Source organism: Sus scrofa, chromosome 6 (assembly GCF_054392235.1).
Source record: "Sus scrofa isolate SSC_HxYL_T2T_F1_AM1 chromosome 6, Sscrofa_HxYL_maternal_Yorkshire_Landrace_v2.0, whole genome shotgun sequence".
NCBI lineage: Eukaryota > Metazoa > Chordata > Mammalia > Artiodactyla > Suidae > Sus > Sus scrofa.
Genome location: NC_139388.1, coordinates 58490300 through 58509958, shown reverse-complemented (window position 1 = coordinate 58509958; position 19659 = coordinate 58490300). Strand labels below are relative to the sequence as shown.

Below are 19659 nucleotides of genomic sequence, written 5' to 3'. Positions count from 1 at the left end.
CACGTGCCTTAGCAACCACTATCCTGAAGGGCTCTGAGCAAGCACCTCTGGTTGCTAGGGAATAATTGCTTCCTTAGTAACCAGGCCCTTGGAAGGGGCTGAACTCCTAAGCTGTGGGCTTCAGGAGAAAAAGTTGAATTCCAGGGCCTCTTTGGTGGGGCAGTTACCAGGGCGAGAGGGGCAGGGCCATTTGGGGACCCAGACATCTTTAACACTGATGGAAGGAATGGTGGGTCTTCTTCAGAAACTGGCCCATGGAGAAGTGGGGGCTCTGAATACTGAGGAGTTGAGATGGGCAACTGCAAGGCAACGGGAGACACCAGGCCATGGATCAGGATTCCCACTTTAGAAGGGACATCCTGTCGTTTATAAGGGACATCCCCTCCAACTTACCCGTGCCTCCCCACCCCCCAGGCGGACCTGAACTGGGGCCCGAGTGGCGAGGAGGTGGGGGCCAGCGGCAGTAGCGGTGGCTTCTATGGAGTGAGCAGCCAGTACGAGAGCCTGGAGCACATGACCCTCACCTGTTCCTCCAAGGTCTGCTCCTTTGGCAAGCAGGTGGTGGAGAAGGTGGAGGTGAGGCTGGAGGGGTGGAGCTCTGGGCGGGTGAGCACCTAGCCATCTGCCACTTTGGGGCTGCAGACTAGGTGCCAGGATAGCTCAGGCCTTTGGGGGTCTGCCCAGTGGGGGGTGGGGTGGGGGTGGGGTTTCAGCCCCTTTAGTGCATGGGCTTAGAGCTAATCCAGAGTGTCAGAGTCACCGAGAGGTGTCACTTTGAGGGTTTAAAGATAAGGTGTGGTTCAGAGCTTTAGAGTCACTAAGAATCAGAAGGTCCTTGTGGACATGAAGATACTGCAGGGCAAGGAGGTTCAGGGGTCACACTTCGGGGTTGCAGAGGAAGGCCCTCATCTCATGGAGGGGTCTTTGGAGGTTTTTAAGGTATTTGAGGGCCTGGAGGTCAGGAGTTCAGAGTACAGCTTTTTGGGGGGAGTCTTTATATGGCTACAACCACAGCACATGGAGGTTCCCAGGCTAGGGGTCCAATCAGAGCTACAGCTGCCGGCCAACACCACAGCCACAGCAAGTGGCCAGAGATCGAACCTGCATCCTCATGGATACTAGTTGGATTCATTTCCGTTGAGCACAGCTTTGAGAATCTGAAGGGTGCCTGGTTGCAGGCTCAGTGACTCTGAGGTGGGCCCCTGAGGGTTCTGGGTCCCATCTCTAGTCCGCGGGTGGGGCAGTGGAGGGAAGATGGCACGGAGTGGGGCTCAGTTTCTGGGGTGACCCCTGTGTCTAAGTCATTGTCCTCCCCACTCCCATGGTTCAGACGGAGCGTGCCCAGCTGGAGGACGGGAGGTTCGTGTACCGCCTGTTGCGCTCACCCATGTGCGAGTACCTGGTGAATTTCCTGCACAAGCTGCGGCAGCTGCCCGAGCGCTATATGATGAACAGCGTCCTGGAGAACTTCACCATCCTCCAGGTGATGCGCTGTGCTTGCGCCTGAGCAGGGACCCCGATGTGGAGGGGACCCTTCACCTCGGGAACTGACACAGTGGGCGCCTCACACTTGACCCTTAGCCTAGGGGACCCCTTTGACTAGGGAAGTGACATGGTGGGAATGCCACAGCATCCTCATTAAAGGGGATCCGGCTACACTGGGAACCCACCTGCCTCACAATGGATCTTCAGCCTGGGGGACCCCCTTCACTGGGAACTAAGCTTAGCCCAGGGGACATGATATGGTAGGATCCCCTTTAACTTTGGGGAGGGTAATGTGCTGGGGACCCCCTTGACCCTGTAACATGAGATACCATCTGATGGGAAGCCGCTCACTGCTGACCCTCAGACCTGGAACCAGCCGTGTTGGGCATCCCCTTTAACTGGGGGAACATGACATGGTGGGGACCACTCTCCTGGGTCCCCTTCCCTGCCCTCCCTTCTAAGCTTAAACCCGTTCTCCTGGCCTCCTCGGCAGGTGGTGACAAACAGAGACACCCAGGAACTGCTGCTCTGCACCGCCTACGTCTTCGAGGTCTCCACCAGTGAGCGGGGGGCCCAGCACCACATTTACCGCCTGGTCAGGGACTGAAGGGGGACCCCCCCAGAGTGGCTCACCCCCGGAATGCCCTCCTCCCGAGAAGGACTTCCAGCTTTTCTCACGCTTCTTACTTGGGGAGGGGGCTGCTCCCGGTTAGGGCCTTAAAAGCTGGGTGGTGAGTTGCATGGGCTGCGACTGAGAAGAGAGGATGGATCCTGATTTGGGGACCTCACAGGGGTGCCTGAAAGGACAGATCACTCCAGAGCATTAGACACTGGGGACAGGAGTGAGACAAGCCCTGGGACAGCCCTGCTTTCTGTCTCTGACAGGCGCCCTCCCCTCCTCTGTTTTGGAGGACCCTATTTACACATTGGCTTGTCTCTCTCTGTGTCCCCCCCACCCAAACCTGCCTCTCCTTACCAGCCCTACCCCAGGGACCCTGATATCAAATATTGCAGGTTAACCCTTTCTGTGCAGGAGCAGAGCCAGTGGGCCCTGGAAATATTTTTTTTTTTTTAATATAACAAGAGATATTTATAAGTGGGTGTTAGGGTCGTGACTTTTTCTCAGCTGGGCAAGCAGGGGGTGAGACTTCTAATCTCATGCCCTCTTTCTTCTAAATGAGCCGTGGGGCTAGACTGTTGCCTCCCCCTCCTCCCCTCCCCTCAAAGTGTGTTGGTTTGTATTTTGACAGAGGATAAAGCTATTTTACCAAAACGCAGGGGATTTATTTGGGGTTTGGGCGAAAAAAAATCTCGTGGGAGATGGTAAGCTGATACATGAAGCAAGGAAATGGGGTATCTTTAGGGGCAGGAAGCTGGTGGCCGGAAACCCCAGGCCCCGCGGGAGAGCTGACTGCCGACTGCCGCGGGTCTGGCAGACATCTGGGCTGGGGATGGGGGTGGGGGAATGAGGAGGCAGAAGGGCCCAGTGGCTGGGGCGAAGTGGGGATTAAACTAATATTTACTGGCTCCAGGGAACTAAAGGCCCAGGCACTTGAGGGGGTCAGGGCGGGGCTTCGGGAAGGGTGGGGCCTAGCGGTACCGAGCAAGCCGGTCGTAGACATGGTCCAGGTTTCTGCACAGGAACATGGACAGCGTCATGAAGCTGAGCTATAGAGAAAGGAGACTTGGTCAGAGAGGTCGAGTGGGTGCAGGGGGAAGTGGGGCGGCATATTGGGGGAGGAAACGGGGTGGGGCCGGAGGAAGAAAACTGGGGCTGCATCCCTGGAGCGGTGGAGAAGGGAGTAGGTAGAAGATGGGCGGGACCAGAGGGAGAACTGGGCCTGGTTGTGGAAGTCCGGGTCAGGGAAGATAATAGCAGTGGAGCGTGGGATGGAATTAAGAGTAAAAGGGCAAGAGGTCATTGGGCAGGACATCAGAGACGGCGGGCGGGCCGGGAGGACTGGGAGCAGAGTTGAAGCAGGAAGGGGAGTAGGGTAGGGGGAACTCAGCTGCGTCTAGCGCAGGTCTAGAGTCTGAGAAGGAGTGAGATTCGGAGCACGCCCAGGGGCTTTTATTCCGGAGGCTCATCTATCTCCCTCTCCATCTTGGCCTCAAATTCCACCTCGGCTACCACCTCCGCGCCTGTACTCCCGGTCTCAAGATGTTCCTCGTCTTGATCCCAAAGCGGCCAGGGCCCCAGAGTCATGGGCAGCTTGCCCTGCGGGGCCCTGTCTCCCCAGTTGGGGCAGGCACCCGCCAGGCCCCAGCCACCCCACAGGCTGCAGCTACGCCCGCTGCTGCTCAGCACACCGCAGCGCCCGCAGCAGCCATCAGTGTTTGGGCCGGGCCTGGGGCTCGAACAGTAGGCACAAGGGACCTGCGGCTGGGGTTCCCGGTGGAACATGCTGCGAGGTACTAGAAAGCTCAGCCCCGCCGCACTCACCTGCGGGGAAAGGGGAGGGATGTTGCGGCCAATAGCGGGAGACTGAACCGCCAAGGAGGGCCAATGGGAGCCTCGCGAGAAAGGGAGGGAACGCCTGGCCCCTCCGTGCAACCAATCAGGGCTCACAGCGGCTGGGCCTCCCTACACCCCGGGGGCGGCAGCGGGGGCGGGGGGGTCTGGGTTGACTGACTTTCCATCACGCGCGCGCCTTCCCCCAGAGACTGGTTGGACGCGCAGCCTGGGGCGGGGCCGTCTAAGCCAGTCGCGGGTAGGGGCGGGACCAGATCACCTCGAGTAGACCGACGCCGAGACAAATGCCCACTATAGAGATGAGGTTGTTGTGCAACCAGTTGTTGAGGCTCCCCTCGCAGCCCTAGGGATGCAAAGAGACGTTATCGGTAGGGTTCTTTTTGGGTTTCGTCCTCAAGCCCTGGTCCACTGTTCTCGGGCCAGCCCTAACCCCTCCTTCGGGCACTGCCTCGCTTTCCTGGTTATCGCCGTCTCTCCTCTTCAGCGGGCCCAAGCCTTCCCCTCCCCAAGCATCAGCGTTACAGGTCCCGACTTTTCGCTTAGGCCTTTTCTTTAGACCTCGCCCTTCCAAAACACCCCGCCCCATGTAGGGGCTCTGGCCCTCCCGTAGTACCCATCCTTCTAGTAACCCCACCCTACTGTCAGACCCCTCCAAGATCCTACCGCTCAGCTTATAGGGACCAAGCCCCTCCCAGGGGCATTATCCCTCCCACAGGCTTCTTCCCTTTCTAATGGCTCCAAATCCTCCCCACCTCTCTGTAGATGTGGCTGTTTGCAGGGACCACGCAAATGTCTGCATTGTGTCCGGACTGCGCCTGTGGTCTGGGCCGGCTGAACTGGGACAAGTAGAACGTATCGAAGATTGCAGAGTCGTTGGTCGCGGATGAGTTATAGCAGGAGCAGGGCACGAGGTGCACGTCCGACTCGTTGCTCCTCAGGGTGGGGATACGGAACCAATCCCGAGGAGAGTTCCAGCCGCAGCAGCGCAGCTGGGGGAGGGACAAGAATCAGACGAACAGCGACTGGAGGGATGGGCCAGGGGACTAGGTGATGGGTGTGAGATCGTATTGGGGAGTAGAGGGCTAAGTGGTGGGTGCAGGGTAGGGGACTGTGGGCTGCACTGGGGTCACGCCAGGCCAGGGGACATTAAGGGAACATGAAGTTGGAAGAGAAGAGTCATGATGGGGTGAGGAGGTCAGGGGGCTGGAGGAGGAGCTGCAGAATCATGCTGTGGATGCGGGTAGGCAGTGCAATTCAGCCTCAGCTAGGGGACAAGTGGATGAGAGGGCGGGATCATGTGAGTGACCAGGGAATGGAGTCTCACTTGTGCCGGGTCCCTTGAGAGGCAGAGTCACAACTGGGCCGGGAGTAGGGCATGCTAGGGCCTTGGGGCTGAGGGCGGAGTCCTGTCGAGGCAGGGGGCGGAGCCACTGTGGGGTTTGGGAACTATTGGGCCACCTTGGGGCCAGTTCTGTTATCATGTGAAGGCCCAGCTCTGTCAGGCAGAAGGTACCTTAGGTAGGTAGGGTTACATTAGAGCCCTTGAGCTGGGGGCCCGGGTCACGTTGGGGCGGAATCTTCCACGCAGAGAGCTGAGCCACATCTGAGTCCCAGAGCTGGAGGGAGGCAGCCTCACGCACCTGAAACTGCACGTAGTCCCAACTCTCCTCGGCCGCTGTCTCCTCTGGGTGGACGCGGTAGTTCTGGATGGTCTTCAGCACGATGTCCTTCACTTTCCGCACCAGCTGAGAGGCCCAGAGTGAGGCTGGACCCCCCCCCCTCCACCCGCCTCCTCATGGCCATCCGCCCCAACCCACTCCAACCACTCAGCCTCAGGTGCTCCCTGAATGGCTTGTCTGCATTGGTTTTTCAACAAATGGCTTGCTATGTCTCTATCCCTGAAAATCTCTGCTGGTTTCTTTTAATTTTTTTTAAAGTTTTTGAATTAATTATTATCTTTTGCTTTTTAGGGCCGCTCCCGCGGCACATGGAGGTTCCCAGGCTAGGGGTCTAATCGGAGCTGTAGATGCAGGTGTACACCACAGCTCACCGCAACGCCGGATCCTTAACCCACTGAGCAAGGCCAGGGATCTAACCAGAATCCTCATGAATCCTAGTCGGATTCGTTAACTGCCGAGCTTTGAAGGGAACTCCATGGCTGGTTTCTTTTTTTTCTTTTTCAGGACAGCGCCTGGAGCATATGGAAATTCCCGGGCTAGGGGCCAAATCTGAGCTGCAGCTGTGGCTTAGCAACCTACGCCACAGCCAGAGCAGCGGGATCTGAGCTGCGTCTGTGACCCTCACCACAGCTCAGGGCAATGCCAGATCTTTAACCCACTGAGTGAGACTAAGGATCGAACCTGCATCCTCATGGATACTAGTCAGGTTGTAACCCTCTGAGCCACAATGGGAGCTCCTCTCTGCCGGTTTCCACCATCTGTCTTTCCATTCCTCTGCTCTCTCCCACGGTCTCATTAGGCTTCTTTCTTTTTCTTGGAGCCTTCTGTTTCTCCAAGTGGTGGGTCCTTCCTTCTTTTTCTTTCTTTCTTTCTTTCTTTCTTTCTTTCTTTCTTTCTTTCTTTCTTTCTTTCTTTCTTTCTTTTCTTTCTTTCTTTCTTTCTTTCTTTCTTTCTCTCTTTCTCTCTTTCTCTCTTTCTCTCTTTCTCTCTTTCTTTTCTTTCTTTCTTTCTTTCTTTCTTTCTTTCTTTCTTTTCTTTCTTTCTTTCTTTCTTTCTTTCTTTCTTTCTTTCTTTCTCTCTTTCTCTCTTTCTTTCTTTTTCTTTTCTCTCTCTCTCCTGTTTCCCTTTGGATCTCCGTTTCTCTTCCTTTGACTGTGTAGTTGAGTCTTTCTCTGACCCTCGCTTTCTCTCTCTCTCTCTCTCTCTCTCTCTCTCTCTCGTGTCTCTACCATTCTCTGTAAATGTCTCTCTCTGGGGAGTTCCTGTCGTGGCTCAGTGGTTAATGAACCCGACGAGCAACCATGAGGAAGTGGGTTCGATCCCTGGCCTTGCTCAGTGGGTTATGGATCTGGCGTTGCCGTGAGCTGTGGTGTAGGTCACCGACGCAGCTCGGATCCCACATTGCTGTGGCTGTGGCGTAGGCCGGCAGCTGCAGCTCTGATTGGACCCCTAGCCTGGGAACCTCCATATGCTGCAGGGGCGGCCCTAAAAAGACAAAAGACAACAACAAAAAGTCTGTCTGGCTTTCTGTGTCTTTATCTTCACTATTTCTCACTGTTATTTCTTTGTCTACGTCCACCCCGTCTGTCTGCCTTTGTTACTCGCTTCCTCTGATGACCCCCCTACCCACCCACTAGCTAGGGGAGGGGGAGGAGAAAGTGAGCTCACCTGGACTCGCTGCGTGGAGATGAGGATTCCCAGGGTGATCTGCGTGGCAAACAGGAGCAGCAGTGCCCCAAAATACTGGCGAGGGGGGCAGAGTGGAAAGCTCAGGCTGAACCCCTCCCCAGGATGAAGGGGCTGCCAGGCCTCTCTCTACATATAGTTTTAATTTTATGGCCATTCCTGAGGCATATGGAAATTACTGGGCCAGGGATTGAATCTGAGCCACAGCTGTGACCTACACCAAGCTGTGACCTATGCCCCAGCTATGGCAATGCTGGATCCTTTAACCCACTGTGCTGGGCTGGGCCTGGATCCAACACCTCCACAGCGACCTGAGCCACTGCAGCTGGATTTTTTTTTTTTTTTTTTTTTTGTCTTTTTAGGGCTACACCTAGTGGCATGTGGAGGTTCCCAGGCTAGGGGTCTAATTGGAGCTGTAGGTTGCAGGCCTTCGCCACAGCCACAGCAATGTCAGATCCAAGCCATGTCTGCGACCTACACCACAGCTCACGGCAAGGTCAGATCCTTAACCCACTGAGCTAGGCCAGGGATTTAACCCGCAGCCTCACGGTTCCTAGTTGGATTGTTTCTGCTGTGCCACGAAGGGAACTCCTGCAGTTGGATTCTTAACCTAGTGCACCACAGCAGGAACTCCCAGGGCTCTATCTGAGGGCAGGGAGTGATCTAGGGATGGGGAGGGGGTGGGGCACTCACCAGGCCCAGCAGGCAGCGGAACTCCTTCAGGGCCCCCACACAGCCCAGGAGGGCAAGGCCCATGGTGAGGATTCCTGAGATGGCCAGGGCCTTGGACCAGATCTGCAAGGGCACGAAGGACAAGCCTAGGGGAGGCGAGAGGCAGTGACATTGGGCTCTGTGTGCGCAGCTCCAGGCAGCCCCATTCTCCACACGCCCCTGCCAGTGGGGAACAGTAACCTTGGGGGGGGGGTTCTTTCTGGCCCCTGGCCCCTGCCCCCTTTTCTCCGGGTCTGTGTTCCCTTCTTTCTGGGTCTCTGGCCCTCTTTCTTCCTGGTTTCTGTCTCTCCCTCTTGCTCTTAGTCTCTTTCCTCCTTCATCCCCCAGTAGTTTCCATCCCATCACTTGTTCTGTGACATTGGATTCATCACCTAAACCTTTCTGAGGCCAAGGGGATAATGATATCTGTTTCCTAGGGTTGTTCTGAGGGACACATGGGAGGCATGTGTTCAGTCTGGTCCTCTACACAGGGCAAATATTTAATACATAGGAGCTATGAGGATTTTGACTATTGCCCCAGTATTATTTTCCTACAATTATTAGTGTTAATCTGCTGTTTTACTACCTTGCTGTGTGACCTGCAGGAAGTGGCCTCCCCTCTCTGAACCTCAGGAGAGGGAAGCTTTATGGGAGAATCTTTTTTCTTTTTAGGGCCGCACCCACGGCATATGGAAGTTCCAGACTAGGGGTCGAATTGGAGCTGCAGCTGCCGGCCTACACCACAGCCACATCCACTCAGGATCTGAGCCACATCTGCGACCTACACCACAGCTCACGGCAACATCAGATCCTTAACTCACTGAGTAAGGCCAGGGGTCAAACCTGTGTCCTCATGGATACTAGTCGGATCAGTTAACCACTGAGCCACAAGAGGAACTCCTTATGGGAGAATCTGATGGGCATGTGCATAAGAGCTGACACATAGGACGGGCCTGAGAAATGGCTATTATTAGTATTATTGGTATGTACACAATGCATTCGCCAGAGGAGGAAGCTGAGGTTCAAGGAGTTGTGGCCACAGCAAGTGGAGGAGCAGAGCCTGGGGTTAGACCAGGGAGCTGGGCACCACGGACCTCTTTGGGACAAGGGAGACCCCAGGAGGTGCCTTGGAGGGGAGCCCCGTTCGCGCCTGCTCCAGGAAGTCCCCCCCAGGCTGCCCCAGCCTCCTTACCCACAAAGGACACGAAGCTGGTCTTATCAATGAGTATCCAGATGCCGAAGCAGAAAATAAGGCTGCCTAGGACCTGGGGAGAGGAGACGAGAATGTGGCTTCGGGGGAAAGGGGGCTGGGAGGAAGGCAGGTGGCTGCGACAGGGGCTGGGGAGCCGGGAGGCAACTCACGAAGAAGAAGAGGTTGAAAACGAACAGGAGGTACTTGATGAAGCTGAGGCAGCTGGCCTGGGCCGACATCTTCTCCTAGAGGGGACAAGACCAGTGGGAGGAACACAACAGAAGGGGTGTTGGCAGCAGGGGACACAGGCAGAAAGAGAGGCCGGGTGAGAGAGAGGGAGGGAGAGAGAGGAGAAAGGAAGAACTCCGAGAAAGAGGAAGTCGAGCATAGAGCCCCACCCCGCCCTTGACAGGCGAGGCCACTTTCTTTGGTGTCTCCCTGTCTCCCTCACCTGTCCCACTGGGACGCACACCCCTACCAGAGGGGCCTTGGGATTTGTGGGCCCCAAGGACATGCCGTGCAGTCCCTCCCAGGTCTCCATGGCTCAGGCTGGGGGTGGGGACCCACAAGAAATCCGGATCTACTTCCACCCACTACTCTGGGCACCAGGACCCCAGGTTGGCTCTGGACAGTGGCCGACCTCATAGACACTCTGACCTCACCGTCTATAAAGCACTGCCACCTCTGCAGCCACCTCTGTCCCCGCGGGGGCTCCCGTCTCCTCTCCCTGGCTCTCTGTTCTTTTCTCTCTGGATCTTTATTCCCTTTGGGTCTTGTCATCCCGTCCCCCCCCCCCCATCCCCCGCCCCCTTCCCAGGTCTCTGTCCCCTCTCCTCTGGGTTTGTGGCCCCTTCTCTCTGCCTGCCTGTCCCCCTTTCTCTGTTGATCTGCCCCACCTTCCCATCACTGGTCATGGCCCTTCTCTCCGAGTCTGCGATGTGCTCTTGGCAACCAGTTTGAAGACCAAGGTGCTCCTGAGCTGGGGCAGGGGCTGGGCACCTGGGGGAAGTGAAAGTGCAGCGAGCCCCCGGTGGGAAGGTCCCCGGTGCGAAGGGGGTGACTTGGCAGTACCAAAACACCCAGAGCGGAAGCTGAGCCTCGGGCAGTACTTCCTGCTTCTGCAGTGAGGCCCCAAGGGGAGGAGGCCCCACGGGAGTCAGGATCGAGCCCAGCACCTTGGCTTTTAGAACTGGGTTTGCAATACCCTATCCTCCCTAGGTCTCAGATGCATTCCCAGCAGCCTTGGAAGGCTCTCCCGATGCCCCGCAGACTCCGCACTTTTGTCAGGTCCCCAGCACCCACAGATTCCCAACATTGTGGATGTTCCCAGCATCCTGACGTTTGCCCAGGACCTGGAAAGCCAGACCCTCTTAAAGAGCCTGTACCCTCTCTCCCTTCTGAGCCATCTCATCCACTGTTTTCCCCCTGAAGGCTCCCATTGTAACTTATTTTCTTAAGAATGTCATCAAAATCAATTCATATTAATACTATTCTGATTTTTGACTCTGGGCTTGTCTCTTTTTTGGCCACAACATGCAATGGCTTGATATGGGATCTCGGTTCCCAGACCAGGGATTGAACGTGGGCCGCGGTGCTGAAAGCGGTGAATCCGAACCACTAGACCAGCAGGGAACGCCCTGGGCTTGCTTTCTTCCCCCAACTTTGTTGAGGAATAACTGCCAACCATAACTTTATATATTTAAAGCGTGCAGCATGGTGATTATCAAGCTCAAGAGAATGGACACATCCACATCTCACAGAGGAAACCATGGGTATGAGTATGTGTGGTGAGAACACTTAAGAGCTAAGCACGTTTCCAGCACACACTACTGTATCATTAACTACAGGCACCACGCTGGATGTTCGCTCCTCAGATCACAGCTTGCTTTTCTTACAACTGAACGTTTACATCCACAGACCTACGTCTCCCATTTTCTCTACTCCCCAACCCCCGACAACCACTCTCTGTTTCTGTTTCTACGAAATTGGCCTTTTTAATTGTCTGTCTTTTCTTTTCTGGCCACCCCATGGCATATGGAGTTCTAGGGCCACAGATCAGATCCAAGCTGCAGTTTCTACCTAAGCCGCAGCTGTGGCAACACCGGATCCTTAACGCTGTGTGGGGCTGGGGATCAAACCTGCATCCCAGCACTCCCAAGATGTTGCTGATCCTGTTGTGCCACAGCAGGAACTCCTGAAATTGGCCTTTAAAAAAATGGAGGAAAAAAAAGATGCTATATATAAAGAGTACCAGTATTTGTCTTTCTCTCTCTTGTAATTTCACCTAGCATAATGCCCTCTGGGTTCTTCCATATTGTCCTAAATGGCAGGATTTTCTTTTTTTATGGCTGAATAATATTCCATTGTGATATATAAATCATATATAATATATATGTCATATATATGTGTCATATATATATATATATATATATATATATATATATATATATATGGGTTGGGGGTATGTGTATATATTCATCTAACCTTTCCTGATCCAGTCACCTGTCGAAGGACATTTATATTTCTTTTTTTATCTTGGCTATTGTGAATAATGCTGCAATGTACATGACTCTACGGATATCTTTTGAAGATATTGATGTCATTTCCTTTGGGTCTATACCCAGGAGTGGGATCACTGAAGCACAGAGTGGTTGACTTTTATTTATTTATTTTTTTTTGTCTTTTTGCCATTTCTGGGGCCGCTCCTGTGGCATATGGAGGTTCCCAGGCTAGGGGTCCAATTGGAGCTGTTGCTGCTGGCCTACACCAGAGCCACAGCAACAAGGGATCCAAGCCGCATCTGCAACCTACACCACAGCTCACGGCAATGCCAGATCCTTAACCCACTGAGCAAGGCCAAGGATTGAACCCGCAACCTCATGGTTCCTAGTTGGATTTGTTAACCACTGAGCCACGATGGGAACTCTGGGTTTTAATTTTTTGAGGAACCACCATACTGTCTTCTACGGTGGCTGTACCAATTTACATTCCCATAGCAGTACACCAGCGTTCCTTTTTGCCACATCCTCGCCAACACTTGGTGTCTCTTATCTTTCTTTTTTGTTTGTTTGTTTTTTTGTTTTTAGGGCCACACCCACAGCATATGTAAGTTCCCAGGCTAGGGGCTGAATCGGAGTTACAGCTGCCGGCCTGCACCACAGCCACAGCCACAGCCAGGCAGGATCTGAGCTGCGTCTGTGACCTACACCACAGCTCATGGCAATGGCCAGATCCTTAACCCACTGAGTGAGGCCAGGGATCAAACCCGCATCCTCATGGATCCTAGCTGGGTTCGTTAACCTCTGAGCCATGATGGCAACTCCAATATCGCTTGTCTTTTTGATAACAGCCATCCTAACAAGCATGAGGTGATGTCTCACGGTTGTGATTTGCATTTCCCTCATGATTAGTGATGCTGAACACTTCTTCATGTATCGTTTGGCAGTTTGTGTGTCTTCTTCGGAAAAATGTCTATTCAGGACCTTTGTCCATTTTCAAGTTGAGTTATTTGCTTTTTTGCTGTTGAGTTACATGAATTTTTTTTTTTTTTTAATGGTTGCACCCATGGCATATGAAAGTTCCCAGGCCAGGGACTGAATCTGAGCTGCAGCTGCAACCTACACCACAGCTATGGTCACGCCAGACCCTTAGCCCTGTTCTGGACCAGAGGTCGAACCTGAGCTGCCACAGAGACGATGCTGGATCCTTAACCCACTGGGCCACAGCAGGAACATGAGTTCTTTATGTAATTTGAATATTAACCCCTTATCAGATACATGGCTTGCAAATATTTTCTCCCATTTTCAATCGAAAAAGTTTCCTTTTCACTATATTGTTTCCTTTGCTATGCAGAAGCTCTTTTGTTTGATGTAATCTCACTTGTTTATTTTAGCTTTCATTTCCTGTGCTTTTGGTTTCTTAGCCAATAAACTATCGCCAAAACCAACTTGGCAAAACTAGAGGAGGTGTTTCCCTATGTTTTCTTCTAGGACCTTTACAGTTCCAGGTCTTACATTTAAGTTTTTAATTCTTTTCAAGTTAATTTCTGTGAGTGGTGTAGGATGGTGGTTCAGTTTCATTCTTTTGCATGTGTATATGCAGTTTTCCTTTGCCCATTGTGTGTTCCTGGCACACTGGCCAAAACTTAGTTGATCAGGGAGTTCCCATCGTGGTGCCGTGGAAATGAATCCAACTAGGAACCAAGAGGTTGCAGGTTCGATCCCTGGCCTCTCTCAGTGGAATAAGGATCCAGCGTTATCTGTGAGCTGTGGTTTAGGTCGCAGAGCCGGCTTGGATCTGGCGTTGCTGTGGCTGTGGCGAAGGCCGACAGCTATAGCTCTGATTCAACCTCTAGCCTGGGAACCTCCCAAGAAACGGCAAAAAGACAAAAAAGAAAACAAAACCAAACAAAAAACAAAACTCATTCATTGACTATATATTCTTCTATACCTCCGTCCCACTTCTTCCTCTTCTTGATAACAAAATCTGTTAAAAATGTATCTATGCTCACTGCTTCTACTTCCTCTGTTCGAGTCCACCCTCAATCTCCTCCAATAAGGCTGACTCATCCACCAGAGCTACTTCTGTCCAAGTCACCAATGATATCCACATGGTCAAATTTTTTTTTTTTTTTTTTTTTTTTTTTTTTTTTTTTGCTTTTTAGGGCTGCACCTGTGGCATATGGAGGTCCCCAGGCTAGGGGTCAAATTGGAGCTACAGCTGTGGCCGACACCACAGCCACAGCAACATAGGATCTGAGCGGCGTCTGTGACCTACACCACAGCTCACAGCAACGCCAGATCCTTAACCCACTGACGGGGGCCAGGGATTGAACCCACAACCTTGTGGTTCCTAGTGGGTCCTTGTGGTTTCTGCTGTGCCACGATGGGAACTCCACATGGTCAATTCTTAGCTCCCATCTTACTTGACCTCTCTACACCATTGCACATGGTCCCCAGGCAGCATCAGCATCAACTGGGAAGTCGTTTACATATTCTCAGTCTTCACCCCAGACCTAGTGTAGTGAGTTGAAGATGGTCCCCCTAAAGATATGTCTCTGTCCTAACCCTGGAACCTCTGAATGCGACACTGATTTTTTTTTTTTTTTTTTCCTTTTTAGGGCCAAACCCGCGGCACATGGAGGTTCCCAGGCTAGGGGTCTGTCGCAAGACATGTTTCTACAATCTTTTCTTAGCCTCTTTGCTTCTATTTTTTTATGCTGAAAACTCCATCTTGTCCTGCTTTACTTTACCCCATCTTCCTGCTTGAAAAACAGTCGCAGTGCTGGTGAATGACTTAAGCTTAAGCACAAAGCATAAGTTATTCATAGGGTCAGCTGAATGGGACATAATGCAATGGTCTAGGCACGCTGGACCTGTACAGATGGGCACGCCGTTTGCACGAGCATGATATGTCCTCTAAAGAATGAGAGAAAGAGGAACCTCATGGCCACAAGTGGTTTATGAGGGGTTGTTAGCAGAATATGCTTTAGCAAAGAGAACCGAGGTGTAAACCTAGGCACGCTGGGTTGCCGCAGATAGGCATGCCGTTTGCTGCGGAAGCACAGTGAGGATTCTCTGAAATGCTCTGCATAGATAGCTAACGCCAAGCTTCCTCAAATGCTAATGGCTGTTAAATGCCTAAAGGTCAGAGCAAAAGCTTAACCATCTACCAGCTATGCGGCTTTTAAAATAATAGAAGAACTTATAAAATAATAAAAAAAAAACCCTATATCCTCCACCTATAGCCCCCTCTTCACTTGACGTCCTCCTCAAGAGCACTTTCTTGAAGCGGTGCGCTTGGTCCCTGAGACCTTGAGTCCCCCCGGTTCCCACCTTTACTTAAGATAAATATGTCTTTTTTTATGTTAACCCTTTTCCTTAAGTTTCACAGCACCCGTTCTTCAGACCCATCCTGCTAAACTGGTCTCGGCAGGGGTCTAATCGGAGCTGTCGGCCTACACCACAGCCACAGCCAGGCCAGATCCTTTAATCCTATTTGGGAAAAGGGTCTTTGAAGATGTAGTTAAGGATTTCAAAATGAGACTATCCTGGATTACTTATTTTATTTTATTTTTTTATTTTTTTTGCCTTTTCTAGGGCCATTGCCTTGGCATATGGAAGTTCCCAGGCTAGGGGTCTAATTGGAGCTGTAGCCCCTGGCCTACACCACAGCCACAGCCACGCGGGATCCGAGCCGCGTCTGCAACCTACACCACAGCTCACGGCAACGCCGGATCCTTAACCCACTGAGCAAGGCCAGGGACCGAACCCGCAACCTCATGGTTCCTAGTCAGATTCGTTAACCACTGTGCCACGACGGGAACTCCTGGATTATTTATTTTAGTGGACCCTACGTCTAATGACCAGTGTTCTTAGAAGAGATGCTCCTAGAGGAAAAGAAGACGGAGGCAGAGATTGGAGTCACACAGATACAGCCAAGAAACGCCTGGAGCCACTAGAAGCCCACACATCCTATTGTCTGCCCAGAAGTCAAAGAGATCCTCCTGTTAAAACATGAATCACTTCTTGACTCAGAACCCTCTAATAGCTTTTTATCTCACTCAGAAAATCCCCTACTTCCTACCACAATCTAGAAAGGCCGCCATACAATACTCTGGCCCCTGCCACGTCTCTCATCCTTTTCCTATGGCTACTCTTCCCCTCAGTCACTGGAATCCAGACATATGGGCTTCCTTGCTCTTTCAAGAACCTGTCAAGTACACTTCTGCCTCCAGGCCTTTGTCACTGCTATTTCCTCTGCCTGGAATTCTCTTCCTCATGCGGTTCCTAGCTCCTTTCCTCATCTTCTCCAAGACTGCCAAATGTCACTTCTTCAGAGAGGTCTTTCTTGACTACTGTCTTCAGCTCTCTGCCCCTCATAACACGTTGTTTTGCTTTCTTTTTTTTTTTTCTTTTTGTCTCTTTAGGGCCGCACATGCAGCATATATGGAAGTTCCCAAGCTAAGGGTTGAATTGGAGCTGTAGCCACTGGCCTATGCCACAGCCACAGCAATACCAGATCCAAGCTGCATCTGCAACTTATACCACAGCTCACTGGCAATGCCAGATCCTTAACCCACTGAGCAAGGCCAGGGATCGAACCCATGGCCTCATGGATACTAGTCAGGTTTGTTACCACTGAGCCACAATAGGCACTCCTGTTTTGCTTTCTTAATAGCACTCCTCTTCTTGGAAATTATTATTGTCTTTTTAGGGCTGCACCTGTGGCATATAGAAGTCCCCAGGCTAGGGGTTGAATCTGAGCCATAGCTGCTGGCCTACGCCACAGCCACAGCAATGGGGGATCTGAGCGGTGTCTGTGACCCACACCGCAGCTCATGGCAACGCTGGATCCTTAACCCCCTGAGCAATGCCAGGGATCAAACCTGCATCCTCATGGATACCAGTCAGGTTCGTTAACCGCTGAGCCACGACGGGAATGTCTATTCTTGGAAATTCTTATTTGTTTTTCCTACTTTTTGCAAGTAGAATGTAAAATCTAGGAGTTCCCGTCGTGGCGCAGTGGTTAACGAATCTGACTAGGAACCATGAGGTTGCAGGTTCGGTCCCTGCCCTTGCTCAGTGGGTTAACGATCCGGCGTTGCCGTGAGCTGTGGTGTAGGTTGCAGACGCGGCTCGGATCCCGCGTTGCTGTGGCTCTGGTGTAGGCCGGTGGCTACAGCTCCGATTTGACCCCTAGCCTGGGAACCTCCATATGCCGCAGGAGCGGCCCAAGAAATAGCAAAAAGACAAAAAAAAAAAAAAAATATTTTCCCTAATAGTATCCTAAGGGTCTACGGCTATGCAGAGCACATCATTCAGTAAACATTTATTGACTGATAATTTTTCTTGATGGGTTGAATTCAAAGACTGTCCTGCCTCTCAGTGCCTTTAAATAACCTCAGGGCCTGAGATGTTCATATTCCATTGTTCACCTAGTAAATCATCCTTCAAGTCTCAGTTTCAGTGTTACTTCCTCAGACAACTCTTCTTGTAACAGAGAAGAACAAGCCTGACTCCATACTGGATCTATTCCTTTAGCTCTAAACCTTGTACTCTGTTGAATGTGCTTAGTCATGCTGGCTCTGCGCTTTTGTAAAACAATGTTGTCCACAGCCTGAAGTATACAGGATAACCCATTCTCAAGGCCCTGACTTTTAAAAGTACAACACTCCTCTATTTCATATAGAGAGAAAAGGTTGTAAAACAGAAAAGAACAACCATCTTGCTGGAGGTTAACGGGAATATTATGATCAGACATACAGGGAGAGCTTGCAAGAACCAAGAAGTCAGCAACAACCAGCCACAGCCCCTCACCTGTTAGTATAAAAGAAGTCTGATTTCCAACTGGGGTAAGATGGTTCTTTGGGACACTAGCCCACCACTTTCTCCATCTGCTGGCTTTCTGCTATTCCTTGCCCCCAAAACTCGTCTCTAGATTTATTGGCCTGTTGTGTGGTGAGAAATACGAGCTTGGACCAGTGACACTCTCTCTAAATGAGGTCTCTGTGTTGAAGGATTGAATAATTTCCCCAGATCGTGATGTATTCTTTCAGCCCCTGGACATTTTCCTTTCTAGCTCTTTGTTCAGTCATAATGATCTAAGCCTGTGGTTCTCAAAATGTGGCCTGGGGACCACTGGTGGTTCCTGAGACACTTTCAGGGGTTCATGAGGTGAAAATTATTTTCATAATCCCATTAATATGTTATTTGTCTTTTTACTGTCACTTTCTCCTGTGTATACAGTGATGTTTGATGTTGTGACAGCACAAGCTTTTTTTTTTTTTTTTTTTTTTTTGTCTCTTTAGGGTGAGACCTGCAGCATATGGAGGTTTCCAGGCTAGGGGTTGAACCAGAGGTGAAGCTGCCAGCCTACACCACAGCCACACCAACACAGGATCCTTAACCCACTGAGCTGAGGCCAGGGATGGAATCTGCATTCTCATGGATACTAGTCAGACTCTCTTCCACTGAGCCACGAGGGGAACTCCAGCACAAGGTATTTTGACAAGCCCCCTGCAGAAGCAGATATGAGAATCAAACTGTCTTTTATTAAGCCAGGCATTAAAGAGATTCACAAAGATATAAAATAGTTTCACTAAGTTATTTTTTGGGTGAAATTATAGCTATTAAAAATGTTATTTATGGAGTTCCCATCACAGCTCAGTGGTTAAGGAATCCGCCTAGGAAGCATGAGGTTGCGGGTTCGATACCTTGCCTTGCTCAGCAGGTTAAGGATCCAGCGTTGCCATGAGCTGTGTTACAGGTCGCAGACTCGGCTTGGATCTGGTGTTGCTGGGGCTCTGCATAGGCCGGTGGCTACAACTCCCATTAGACCCTGAGCCTGGGAACCTCCATATGCCGTGGGTGTGGCCTTAGAGAAAGGCAAAAAAAAAAAAAAAAAGAGTTATTTATGCCTGAGTTTCTGTCCTGGCACAGCAGAAATGAATCTGACTAGGAACCATGAGGTTGCAGGTTTGATCCCTGGCCTTGCTCAGTGACTTAAGGATCTGGCGTTGCTGTGGCTGTGGTGTAGGCCAGCAGCTATAGCTCTGATTAGACCCCTAGCCTGGGAACCTCCATATGCTGCGGGTGCGGCCCCAAAAAGACAAAAGACAAAAAAATAAATAAACAAAAATAAAAATTTTATAAAATGTTATTTATGTTAACAAAATGGATTTTTGATAATATATATTTTGGAAATTTCCCAGTTTTCATGGCACAGATATGACTCATATAAACACAATCCACATAAATTTAACCCACATAATTTGATTGGGGTTGTTCTTTTTTTTCCCTTTTTTTTAGGTCCACACCTGCACCAGTTGGAAGTCCTCAGGCTAGGGGTCAAATTGGAGCTTTAGCTGCCAGCCAATGCCACAGCCACACCAAGGCCAGATCTGAGCCAGTCTGTGACCTACATCACAGCTCACAGCAACTGCGGGATCCTTAACCCACTGAGCAGGGCCAGGGATCCAACCTGCATCCTCATGGATACTACTTGGTTTCCTCACTGCTGAACCACAATGAGAACTCCCAGGTCCTTCATTTTTAAGGGACTAAAAATAGTCCTGAGACCAAAAGTTTGAGAGCCACTGACCTAAGTAAATCTTTGGGCTTTCTGACTCTCTGCAAGCCCAGCAGATAGTGTAATGCTCTGAAGGCAAGGTCCCCGTCTGTCTTGTTCATATTTAAGGTTTGACTAGCGGTATGGGAGCCTTAAGTAAGTGTCAAAGCTTTGAAGGCAAGAAGGAATGAATGGGAAGAACAAGCCTCCCACCTCAGACTCACCTCCACATTGCTTGGGGGATCAGAAGCTAACCCGACGCTCCACACCAGGTACTCCTCTGAGAGACGGGGGAAGCGGATTGGGCACGCGGTCGAAAAGGAAAAGAGAGGGAAGGTGCGAGCATGTGCAGACGGAGGACGTGC

At 51.3% G+C, this 19659-nt stretch overlaps 2 protein-coding genes across 35 annotated transcripts in view; one reads left to right on the top strand and one right to left on the bottom strand.

Annotated features, from left to right (window-relative positions):
* TEAD2 (TEA domain transcription factor 2) overlaps positions 1-2758 on the top strand; it is a 14147-nt gene extending 11389 nt beyond the window's left edge. For 18 of the 29 annotated variants that reach the window (XR_014806575.1, XR_014806573.1, XM_084961720.1 and 15 more), the window contains 3 exons: positions 415-576; positions 1331-1483; positions 1979-2758. Coding sequence is in view for 26 of the 29 variants with exons in the window: in XM_084961720.1 (XP_084817846.1) it covers positions 415-576; positions 1331-1483; positions 1979-2092 (429 nt within the window). In the remaining 3 variants the exon portion in view is untranslated. The remainder of the gene's footprint in view (positions 1-414; positions 577-1330; positions 1484-1978) is intronic. The other 11 variants (XR_014806574.1, XM_084961730.1, XM_084961731.1 and 8 more) reach the window with 2 other exon arrangements.
* Positions 2748-19623, bottom strand: CD37 (CD37 molecule). Of its 6 annotated transcripts, XM_084961836.1 has the most exons (10): positions 19519-19623; positions 11365-11431; positions 9397-9471; positions 9227-9299; positions 8017-8141; positions 7306-7380; positions 5599-5703; positions 4711-4947; positions 4218-4301; positions 2748-3153 (listed from the first exon to the last, which is right to left on the bottom strand). In XM_084961836.1, the coding sequence occupies exons 1-10, from the start codon at positions 19524-19526 to the stop codon at positions 3076-3078; spliced, it is 927 nt and encodes a 308-aa protein (XP_084817962.1). In that variant the 5' UTR covers positions 19527-19623; the 3' UTR covers positions 2748-3075. The 6 variants fall into 6 exon arrangements, with proteins under 6 accessions (XP_084817962.1, XP_084817963.1, XP_020950388.1 ...); XM_084961837.1 differs by lacking the exon at positions 11365-11431; XM_021094729.2 differs by lacking the exons at positions 11365-11431; positions 19519-19623 and adding an exon at positions 10123-10202.
* Positions 19624-19659: the final 36 nt, after the last annotated feature.